The 12,048-nt window shown below is 40.9% G+C and overlaps 1 protein-coding gene across 1 annotated transcript; it reads left to right on the top strand.

Annotated features, from left to right (window-relative positions):
• Positions 1 to 7: 7 nt before the first annotated feature.
• Positions 8 to 10,837, top strand: TMEM129 (transmembrane protein 129, E3 ubiquitin ligase). Its single transcript, XM_065837627.2, has 4 exons — positions 8 to 466; positions 1,120 to 1,594; positions 3,916 to 4,075; positions 6,761 to 10,837. Exons 1-4 carry the CDS (start codon positions 262 to 264, stop codon positions 7,007 to 7,009), a joined length of 1,089 nt encoding a protein of 362 aa, XP_065693699.1. The 5' UTR covers positions 8 to 261; the 3' UTR covers positions 7,010 to 10,837.
• The last annotated feature ends 1,211 nt before the right edge of the window (positions 10,838 to 12,048 follow it).

Here is a 12,048-nt window from a genome sequence, read left to right as displayed (position 1 = left end):
AGATGTAGTGCGCAGGCGCGGGTGATTTGTCATGGCGCCGTGCTGACGCGGTGGCGGTTAAACTCCTCAGAACCAGCGCCAGGAACCCGTCTCCTATCGATATCCCCTGGGCCGCGGCTCCGCCCCGGCGGACCCGGCAGCGTCCACGCTGGGCCGGCCCCTTCGCCCATCCGGGGCTGCGGCGGCGGGAATTACCGCTCCCAGGGAGCCGCGGGGCGGCAGGTCGGGCCGGGCCGGGTCGTGGCGGGAGCGGGCCGTAGCATGGCGAGCCCGGCGCTGACCTTCACGCTGGCCTACGTGGTGTTTGCCGTCTGCTTCGTGTTCACGCCCGACGAGATGCGCTCGGCTGGGCTGACGGTGCAGAGCCTGCTGGGCGCCTGGCTGGGCAGTGAGGACGTGGCCTTCGTGCAGTACCACCTGCGGCGCAGCACCGGCACGCTGCTGGTTCACTCTCTCCTGCCCCTGGGTGAGCCCCGGCCGGCGGCGGGAGGGCCCCGGGGCGGGTGAGATCCCCTGACAGCCCTCGGCCTTGGGGTGAACCTGCGCTCGGGAGCCGGCCGGGCGGGAGCCAGGGGGTTCCTCGCCTGTGTTCCAGTTGTGGGTGAATGAGGTGACACTCTACGTCTTGGATATACTGTGTTTTAGCATCGCTCAAGCTTCTTTGTAATGTACAGCCTAAGCTTTGTAACAACTCGGCTGCATTGGAGAACAAGCAGTTACAAAGGAATAGCGTTTTATTTAACTAGCGAATTCAGATCGTCTTCCTTTAGCCATATAATTCTGCTAAAACTGACATCTCACAACTAGTTTTATTCAATCAGCAAATTCCAATCCTTTACATACATAATTCTGATAAAAGTGGTATATTACAGGTAATTTTATTTAACCTGTTACATTTGAATCAGCTTCATTTAGCTATATAATTCTGGTAAAAATAAATGACAGCTAAGATTTTATTTCAGATTGCTTAGGACAAGAGGCTTGAATTTGAGTTGTCATCCAGAAGTACAGCAGCTCTCCAGGAGCTGAGCTCACTGGTTAGATAACTATATGAGTCAGGGGGATTTGTTTATGCATATACTTAATTGCATCCTGAAAGTAAGTCTTTTTTCCTTGCAGGTTATTACCTTGGTATGTGCTTTGCTGCTCCAGAAAAACATCTTTGCTCTTTCTACCTGGCTTCAAAAGGATGGAAGACTTTCTTTTTCTTTGCTGTTTTCTTTCCAGCAGTCACCGGTACCCTCGCATATTACTGGTCACGGAAAGGTTGGAATAATCATCCGTTAGCCCGAACACTCGCTGTTCATGCTCTCCCGCAGTCAGGTTGGAGGGCAGTAGCTTCTTCCATCAATACAGAATTTAGGAGAATCGACAAATTTGCTACTGGAGCCCCAGGAGCGAGGGTGATTGTTACGGACTCATGGGTGATTAAAGTGACCGCCTACTGTTTACATGTTGCCCAGCAGCAGGACATTCACTTGACAGTGACAGACTCCAGACAGCATGAACTCACCCCAGACTCAAACATGCCTGTGCAGTTCCTCACCATCCGTGTTTCCAGTATTAACCCCTACGTGAAAGCATTTGATATCCGGTAAAACAACTACCCTGTTGTGTTATATATATGTTATTTGATAGTGCTTTGGTGGCAGATCTGAAGATTCCTTGGGTCTCATCCCTTCCTTTTTGCTCTCTGCCTGGTGTTCAGAGATGCTGTATGCACAGTTCCGCCACACAGTGCAGTGAAAAAAGGTTGTTTGGAAAGATTCATACACCTGCAGCATTGAATCCACAGTGGCTAAACTGAGGGACTGCCCTGTTTGATCTGAAGAGGATTGTCCTAGATGTAGAAAGAAGTAACTGGAAAAACTTAGGTGGAAGATGTAGAACAGAAATAAAAGGGAGAATCTTTGATCTTCCAAATTTTAGGGGAGGAGAAATAGTTATTTCTCTAAAAGTGGATGTTCTTCACCCATGACTTTTTTTTTTCCTTCTGCTCAAGGCTCCTAATTTTGTCGCTGCTCAGAAGAGTTCTTGTTGAGCTGCTGTAAGCTGACTGCCCTTAAAGCAAGGAAGTAATTGTGGTCCATTCCTGATGTTTGTATTCTCTTAGCAGTAAATCATGGCAAACGTGCTGTGAACTGTTTGGGCTTGTTTTCCAGAGCCTCGTGCTATTTTTTTCAGCAGTCTCTCTGTGTAGCTAAGCAAAAGTGCAAGTTCTGCAGAAAGCTGTAACGCTGATTAGAATGGTGCTAAAGTCTTTGTTGTCGCTGTGTCATTAAAAGGAGTACCCAAAGCCATGCTAGTGTTCTTAAAACTATATATTTGAAAAGGCATTTGGGTGTCTGCTTGGTGTATGTCAGCAACATTTATTTACTAGGTAAGTAAAAGGAGGCAGATCTTACAGGTCAGCAGAGGCGTCCTGGCAAGCATGAAGAAGCCATAGAGGTGATTGTATTAGATATCCAGGTGAACAGAACAAGAGCTTAGTTAAGGTAAGCATGACAATCCTAAGAAAAGAGGAGACTTTTATAGACCTGTGGGAGTGGTGACCAAGTAAGTATAAAACAACTAATTATTTACTTCTTGAAGTGCTTCAGTGCCAGAGTGACAAAACTACATCCCCAGCTGAGAAAATCATGGCTTCTTTGACAATTCCTTATAGGGAAAAAAAATCCAAATCCAGAATCTTATTTTTTGGCTAAACAGTACAGCAGTGTTTAAAAGTACAGAAATAGCAAATCTCTGCTAGAATGCAGCCATACAGGATTTAACAGAAGTGCCATAGGACAAAATTCCCCTATTTAGGATATAGGATCATTGTACATATCAGGAATTAGATACAGTGGGATGTGTCTGAAAGAAAAATGCTTTTGTGCAGGCAGGCCACATTTCCGTGCATGTTCAATGTGAATTTCTCCTCTGGATACAAAGGTCTCTGTTATTTGCACAGATAGCATCTATTGGCAAATGACACTATCCTATAGTAGTTAAAACAATGGAGCCCACCGGGAGCTAAAGCTAAACCAATATTACATTGTATTGGGCTCAGTGAGTGGTAGGAAGGAGGAGGAATTTCAGGGCAATGTTCCCTGAAATTCTTCATGAAAGCTGCGTAATGAGTGGAAACATTGAGCTGCTGGGGAGTTCTGAATCTACACTTCAGAACTGTCATATTAAAAAGGGGTAACAACAGTGATGTGTCACTACAGAATCTGCACAAGGTCTCACCTGCCTCTTGAGGTCTGTGGGCCTTGCTTAGAGAGACTTTAGCAGCAGCAGCAACCTAGTGTGGACCACAGCCTGTTGCAGCCTTAAATCAAAGAGTAAGTCAAATTCAGCAGCTGTTTGTAACCTTTGGGAAATTTCAGGTTTTATCTATAATTGTATAATGAAATGACAAAAACTGGTGCTGATTGACATTCCCCTAATACTTCTCTGTACTACATCAACGTGATACATACCACATGATATAACTCTAATTTCTGTCCTCAGGAGTTTATAAAGCAGAATTTAGATATGGTGTAGGTAAATAGGCCTTAGAAAGGTGGACAGAAACTGTGCATACAGTATTTTACAGTTAATGCATTATTTTTGTACCTGTATTGCTGCTGTTCGTGCTGATTACTTCAAAAGCCTGCCTTTATTTTTGTATGATGTTTTAGCTCATCTCTGGCCTATCCTGTTGGCAATATGACAAAGATATGAAGGAGGACAGTGTGTTCTGTTGTCTAAGTTGTGTCAAAAACCAACAACTAAACAAAAGAATAAAACAAAATGCTCACTGTGTATTTATTCTGACTAATATGTACCAACCTTAATGGTTTTTCTGTGGATTAATTTCTTTGCAATGTCCTGTCAAGGTATCTGAATGTATAATCAATGTAACATTTTGTCCCATCTTTTCCTCATCAGGTTGAACTCCACAGAGTATGGGGAGCTCCGAGAAAAGCTCCGTGCTCCCATCATCAATGCAGCTAATGTTGTGATCCATCAAAGCCTTAGTGATTTATTTCTAGAAACATTTACATCTCTGGTGGAAAGTAACCAGCCATATCCTGTTCCAAGCACTCAGGTGAGATTTTCTATCCACTGTAATAATTACACTTTTCAATGCAGGTGAGCCTGTGATTACTGTGTAATTGATAACTGCGTACGTAGGGCTGTCACGGGTGAATTACTAAAAGAAGTCATCATTGTAGGGTTAACCAAAAAGTATCATTAAATCATCATTGAATTAATTAATTAAACAATAATTATTAAATGTTAATATTAAATTATAATTAAGGAGTAATAAAATGGTAACTAAACTATTGTTAAATTATGGTCAAAACCTCTACTACTTACTGCATTTCTAGCAATTAAGTAAGCTTGTATACAGTATGCTTTAGATCTAATATAAAGTGTCACTCATCTTGCTGTAGGTAACATGCCAGGTAAGGGATCTCTCAGCCTTGAGGAATAACTAGTGTCCTACCCAAGAGGCGATGAACCGCCGTACAGCCCGCTGCCAGTCAGGAGAGTGCTGTGGGCTCAGCGGGGCTGCAGATATTTTTAGCGTAAAGTGACTGACTCGTAGTCCAACTCCCCTTTGGTGTATGTGCAAGTGTGCAGCCATAGCAGTTTTAGTTTCGTCTAGTTCCAGTCCAGGCTGGCACCGTTAGCTCCTGATAAGACCTAGCCTAAGTTCCTTAGTTTTGTGAGAAGATGTGACCTAGCACAATTTCTCAAGGTCTGCGCAGCAGGGCTGACTCCAGTCAGGACTCCGTGTCAGTGGTACCTGTACCAAAGTGCTGTTTGCTCAGTCAGGATGGGTGCAGAAGCAGTTCTGGCTGCTTCTGTTCCTTCTATGAGGCAAACAGTATTGTGAACATTACATTTTGAGACATGAGAAACAGCAGAGTGGAAGAAAGTCCCCTATAATAATTCCCATAAAAATTTCACTTGAAAACATTTGGAAATGATGAGGTTACATTTTCAGAAAGTGTATAGGAGCTAGAATCACAGCTGTTGTTACAGTTCTTTAGGTAGGTTACCCCATTACAGCTTACTTTTCTAGACAGCCAGGTTTTGCTGGATCTGCTGAAATAAATTAATGATTTTTAAGTTAGGCTTGCTTTAATTGTAAATAATACCATGCAGTCCTTCCTTCAGTAATATTTGTAGAGACCTGGTCGTTATTTCACTTGTGCAGCACTTAGAAGTGTGACTAGAACACTGTTCATTGTACCAAAGGTAACTAATTAAACTAGTTCTGGTGACCTAGCAGTGAGCCTGTGTCAGATGTTCTAGGTAATGGAGTGAGTAAGGGATAGTTTTGGTAGCATCATGGAGCTTATATGGTGTCTTCACTGTGCAGTTGTTACATGAACTAGCTAAAATAAAACTGATCAGATAGATCTGGACATGCCGTGGTTGCAAGTTCTGATTGCAGCACCAGGATACAGTAAAAAGAGATCTTCAAAATAAAGAGAAGGTACTATTCATTTGGACGAGTTGCTTTCTTGCAGGGCTTTTAATTTGTGACACATCTAAGTGTAAGCTGAGCTACTGAGTTTTCGTTTAACATCGAGTGATAAATAACATCAGAATTTATGATACAGACATTAAAAATACAACATGGGATTTTTCCCTATTGTGAAGCTCCTTGAATAAGTTGAAAAAGTTAGTTAAACTTTCTATGTTAGAGTTTTTTCCTGCCTAAAAACTAAGACAAGCCCTAGTTTCAGAAGTTAAAGCTGATAGAGCTTGTGAAAGAAGCAGTCCTGCTTCCTGTACACTCCTTGTCCCCATGTTGACACAAGGCTTTGCAGTGAACCTGGGTGGGGGGAAATGATGGAGGCGAAAAGAGGAAATGAAAGATGATCTGCTCCAAAGTCAAGCTCCTGGTGTGGTGGAACAGACACTTGAGCGGACAAGGGAGGAGACACGGGAGGTGGGAACTAGAGACAACAAAGCAGAGCTCTTTTTGTTACACTGATAGCAGTATGAATAGGATTCGGGTCTTCATGCCTGCCCAGTCTGCTGTCTTTTGAACTTTGTCAAGTTCTTAAAGAGCTTTGGCTGGAAGACATATGGGAAATGCTAATTATTGTTTATTAATTGTAAAATATTTCATAGCAAGATTATCTCCCGATATGCAAGTTCATGACACGTAACTAACTGTGGGGAAATATCAATTATTCCAATTTTATCCAAGCAAAATTAAGTACATTTCTGGTCCTTCAAATTGAGTGTCCATTGAGTTCAGTAGAGCCCTGATCCTCTTTTATGTTTCTTACTAACAAAGGTGGAAGATAGGAACAGCCATTTGCGTGTAATAAGTAGTAAGAATTGTTTGCTTTGTTTATTTTCCTCTATATTGGTATGTTTTTTGAAAAATAGTATGTTGGAATGATAAAGATGGTGGCTTGCTTACCTTGCTCTGGCTGCTGTGCTCTGTAAACAGGTGGGGCTCTACACAGAGAGAAAGAATGTTTCTTTTCAGTCATTTTTGTTTTATCAATCTCATGCAGCAGTCCTGGGTTTTCTGTTGAAAGAGATACTTTGTTCTCACTCATTAGAGGGTGGTCTAATAAAACAGGGCTCTGGAGGTTGAACGCATTTGCTATCTTCTGATAGGGCAGTTCTGCCTTCAGGCTCTGCCCAACTCAGGTTCCCGCTATCCCTGCATGCAGATAATTTTCTAAAAGCTTTTGAAGAGCAATGCCAGAAACCATTCTGTTCAGTTTGTAATTTTGATCTTTTTCTCCTCCTTTAGGAGCTGGAGCCATGCATAGGGTGTATGCAGACTACTGCTAACATCAAGCTCATCAAGAACTGCCAGGAGCCAAACGAAGGGGAATGCCAGCAATGCTACTGTCGGCCCATGTGGTGCCTCACCTGCATGGGCAAATGGTTCGCCAGCCGACAGGACGAGCAGCACCCAGAGACCTGGCTGTCGAGCCAAGTGCCTTGTCCGACTTGCCGAGCCAAATTTTGCATTTTAGATGTTTGCATAATACGATGAATAATACTTGGGTATGTTTTAACGTTTTCAATTTGACTGTATTTCATAGTGGGTTTGATTCAAAGGCCTGTTAGGTTTTTTGTGGGATTTCACATTCTACAGGGGTGCAAACTCCAACGTTTTCTTTGACAGTATGGAAAACAGATGTTTACCTTTTCAGTTCCTCTCCATTTTTACCCTGTCTTTGTATTTTATTCACCAGATGTCAGTTTCTGGATTTTTTTTTTTTTAAACCATATCTTGCTTTCCTATATCTTAGATGGAATGAGGGTATTCCTCTATATTTGCAGTACTGTTCTATTTTCAAGTTTTAAACTAGGTCAAATTCTTTAGATTTTTAAATTTAACTTGGATTTTTATTCTTTAGTAAAGGGCTAACTGAGAAAATTACTTTGATTAGACTTCATTGGTACTTTTGTTTTGATTTGATCCATTTGTAAAGTTGTTATTAATCTCCACAAGTGTTTACCAAACAAGTATACCAGTTGCATTCCTTCTTTTGGTCCCCTCTACTTAAAAAGGGGATCAGTTTCTGTAGGCTACAGAATTTAATCCCTGAAGATGTAGAACTCCCACTGAGACTTTTTATTCCATTAATCTGCCTCTAGCTTATTTTTTAAATCTGTTACTTTCCAGAAGCTACATTGCTTAGGGTTTCAATGCTTTTTAGGTGACGGATTATTTTATACATTTGAAGGGAGTGCAGCAAACATCTGAACTGTCTAAATACTCTGAAAGAATGCTCAGCTATTTCAAAGACTATAAGCTTTTTCAGAGGGTAGCCTTTCCTCTGAAAGAGATGCCAGGATCACAGAGGTGTAAGTTGCCATGCAAGATGCCCCAGGAATGACCATTATTAGCAAAAGCTTTTCAGACTTGCAATTCAAAGACTGATCACAAGCAGTAGTCACTGTTTTAATATTCATAGGGTACTGACGGACATTTTTTGATCTGTTCTGCATCAGAATAATTTGTAAATTAAAATAAAAGACCTAAATGGCAGTCTAGCTGTCCCTCACACCCTTCACTGAATGATTATTTGGCACGCTGCTTGGTGCAAAGCCTCAAGGAACGCGCATTTGATTTCTTACACTGACCTGCGCGCTGCAGGGGCTGAGCTACAGGTATTTGCTTGCTTGGGTTGTCCGTGTGAGAGGGGTAGTAAACTCAGGCGGACAGGTGGGCCAAATAGCAATAAAAAGGAATATTTTAATGCTTTGCTCTAGGAGAGTGAAAGCCCTAATACCTCCCACCTCTATCATCAGCAGGATCTTATCAGTAAATCACTAGCAGAGATGACAGACAAAACTACTTTGAGCAGAACTAGGTGGGAGGATATTAAAAACAGTACAAGTACTTGGAAGCATGACCATGAAAGACTTCATTAGTCTCAGCCTAGCTATAGGTTGTGTGGCAAGTGCACAAAAGGCACTTAGAGCCCCCAAGCCAGGACATGGTTATGAGTGTGGCCGCAAGCCAGATTTTTGAGAGGGATAAGGAGTTGAAAACAGCATCATTTGAGAATATATATGTTACATTGTTGGTGTTGGGCTTTTGTTTGGGTTTTTTTAATAACATGGACTTATGAAAGTGCAAAGTGTTTGGGTTTAAGGACACGAATTGCTTGAGCATCTCAGTTGTTACATAAACAACATTTACTATGCAATTATCTGTACCACCTATCCATATGGGTCATTTTTCTGTTTTCATTACCTGTTGTTTTGGATTGTATAGAGTGAAAATTTGACGCTGAGGTGATTCATTTATCTTTCCCACAGAAATCTTAAATGGTATGTCCCTCTTCATCTGAATACGAACAAATTGAGTTCCTGAGTTTTGTTGACAAGTCTGAAAATTAATAAAAAATCAAGGAGCTGACCAGTGACTGGATCTAAAATATTTTCCAGTAGTTCTGTGGGAAAGTTTGTTGGGAGTTTTAAATGGTTTCTGCAGGATTTTTTAACCTTTGGAAGATTCTTACCAGGCCAAGCGGTGCCATCTGACATGCACCTCCTCGCTACACAGCAGCCTTTGCTAATAAGCATTTTGTGCCATTTAACTTCTGGAAAGTTTACATAATGTGGCACTGATATAAGGGATGTGCTTCTTGAAATAGTTACAGAAGAGAGGGTAGGATTTTGGAGTTGTGGTTTTGTGCTGGCAGTCATTCAATTTCTACAGCTCTTTTCCTGTTTGGAATAAAAATATTCACTGTAAAGATGTGTGAAGTGAACATTGTAAAGGCCTTGAGAAACTTAGATAATAGATACATGTAGTTGCAGATGGTTTTATACAAGAAAACAGGTCAGTTTCCAATAATATCTAATGAGAGTTTTAGTCTTGTAATTGCCTGTGCAGTGGCATTGTTCCTTACAGAAATCCAGTTTGAATTGATTGGAAGTTTTCATTTCAGTGGAACTTCATTTTTATTCATCTTACTTCTTTTGCCAATACAACAGTACAACAAAGTAACAGTCAAAAATGTATAATACTCTTGCATCTTTTAATGGTAGTGCTCTATCCACAGAAGTGCCTCTTAGAAAACTTAGTAATAATTCCCAAAATAAAATTATAATTTATGTTAATGATAGTACCTGTCTTAAACCCCTTAAAACAAGCATTTTTCCCCAAGTTTAAATTATCAAAGTGATCTGGCACATTTCCAAAGTTTGTAAGGTTCTTAAAAGCTGTGTTAGAGAACCAACTTGTTAAAAATCGATATGATATCTTCTTCTTAGGGACGGTAGGAGAAACCATGACCTCTCCCTGCACACTCTTGAATAAATCATTGAACATGAAAATAATAGAATACAAAAACAGGCATTTGTGATAGCTTCAGGTCATCATCCAAAAAAACAGATACACGTATAGGACTGTTTCTAGAAGATCTCACTGTTTGCAGTTAAAAGGAATACATTGCCTACCACCCAATCTTGGTAGGTTTCCTAAACATAAGGATAGGGTTTAGAATCAGTCTTTTCACAGCATTTTTCTAAGAAAAAAACCCAAAACAAATATTTTTCAGCTATGTGTATGCTTTTCCACATCACCGACTTCTAGGCAGGCAATGTTAGTAATCTAAAGTACAAATGTAGCATCATTACAAGACAAACTATATATGGGTATGCAGTGTCAGTATAAATACCCTATCTGTATGTATATGTGTATAGCCCAAAATTTCCCTATGTGCTGCAGCTGAACAGTTGCTTATGAAAACATAGGCTGTGGCTGTATTATTTATTTCCACAGTTGTCTTATTTTTGTAATTGTAGCATTCCAGAAAATATTGGCAAAATGTTATCTGTTGATTTTTTTAGGTTAACATAGTTTGCTGACCCAAAAGAGGCATTTTGTCCAAGCAGGATATATTTTGGATCCATTATATGAAGACAGTTGTTTGCCATGAGGCTTGCCATAGCTTGAAACCAAAACACTAGGTTATTAAATGATCTCTTCAGTAGTAGTATTTTTATTGTGTTGATAATTGGTGGACAGCAGTGATGTACCATTCCAGTCAGGCTAAACCTCAATAAGACGCAACTGCCTGATGTTCTGAGTGCCATTTCTTAAGAAATGTTGACTTTGTGATATTTAAGGAGTTGAGATATAAATATTCAAACTCTTACAAGACATTTTCTTCCAAAGATATACCCCAGGGTTTGTTATTTGTGGTTGGGTTTGGTTTGGTTTGGTTTTTTTACCTAGATAGCTTACCTATTTTAAAATAGACAGTATTGTTTGAATACCCTTTAAGGAAAAGGCTTAATGAAGACATGTAGTTAATCTTACAACTCTCTGAAGAGCTCAATAAAAATTGATTTTATGTAAGGCTTCTGGTTTTAATTTTAAAGATATGTTTACCAGTTTATATGGGTGGAAATGTGTCCGACTTATCAGCACATAATGTTTTAGCTGAGAACACATGAATACAACGAGGGCTTCAATACTCCTGAAGATGTATTTGATAATTCCTTCTCTGATGAATTTTCCTACTATAACCTGAATGCCGAGGGTTGCATAAATGAAAGAAGATGTGTAAAATCTATGTGAAAACCAAACAAACGCATTTGATAACTAGAAGGGGGAAGGAATGACACTGGATGTCATCAATCAGCAGGGGCCATGACTAGAAGTTTGTCTTTCCAGGGGAGCACTGGTATATAGCAATGATGTGTCCTGTATAAAACTTTTTTTTTGTTATTGTGGCATTGCTTAGATACATTAACAAGTGCAGGCAATAGAAGAATGCAGTGAATTCCATTAATGGTATGAAATGCGGGACACGTTTCTCTAGAGCGTACATTGTGGTGATTGCCAGCCCTCTTTGCTGAGGCGGTTTATCTCACCACATCTAGCTGAAGGCTAACTTGGCCGAAACCAAGTCTTTGGTTAATAAGGGAGATAGTGCATCAATACCAGGGCTGTTTTTTTTTTGTCCCCTGCGCTGGGTGAGGGAGCAGTCGTGATGGAAACGGTGCCCTTCGCGGGGGGGAAGCTGCATTCTGCCTCCTCACAGCGCCAGGGGCTGCAGGACCCAACGCCCCCCAGCTTCCCTCTGTAAAACCTTGTAGGAAACAATTATTCTGCAAATAGGATCTCTCAGCAAAGCAATTTTTTTAATAACAATATTGCAACACCCAGTGTTCTACCTATAGGTAGGCACACACAATAGGGCAAAAAGCCCCTGCTTTTATCCCCCCAAAATCCTGGCCACAATTTCCCCCCCCCTGTGCCCCATTGGTGGTACTTCAGGGTTTACAGGCTACAATACCCTTCCCCTTATCAATCTACTTAAGATATGGATTCCTGGTACTTTGGCTACACTTCCCCCTAAATTAACTCATAAATACAGATATCAATACGTATACAGCTATCAGCATATATTCTGGGAATAGACTGTTTTACATTAAGGATTCACAGTCTGATGTCTCTCGGTCCTTCCCCCCTGCTGGGGTCAGGCGCCAGATCCTCAGTTATGTAAAAACAACAGTTCTTCGTTAAACGTTCCTTACAACCTGATCGGCTTTTTAGCAGAAACG

This window comes from Patagioenas fasciata, chromosome 4 (genome assembly GCF_037038585.1).
Source record: "Patagioenas fasciata isolate bPatFas1 chromosome 4, bPatFas1.hap1, whole genome shotgun sequence".
NCBI lineage: Eukaryota > Metazoa > Chordata > Aves > Columbiformes > Columbidae > Patagioenas > Patagioenas fasciata.
Note: the sequence above shows the minus strand (reverse complement) of the source record. Positions and strands in the feature narration are given on the sequence as shown.

Excerpts from the sequence above, each read along its gene's own strand:
- TMEM129 (XM_065837627.2), top strand. The coding sequence starts at position 262 with ATGGCGAGCCCGGCGCTGACCTTCACGCTGGCCTACGTGGTGTTTGCC. Across the intron at positions 467-1,119 it reads TCACTCTCTCCTGCCCCTGG|GTTATTACCTTGGTATGTGC; the intron begins GTGAGCCCCGGC and ends TTTTCCTTGCAG. Across the intron at positions 1,595-3,915 it reads GTGAAAGCATTTGATATCCG|GTTGAACTCCACAGAGTATG; the intron begins GTAAAACAACTA and ends TTTCCTCATCAG.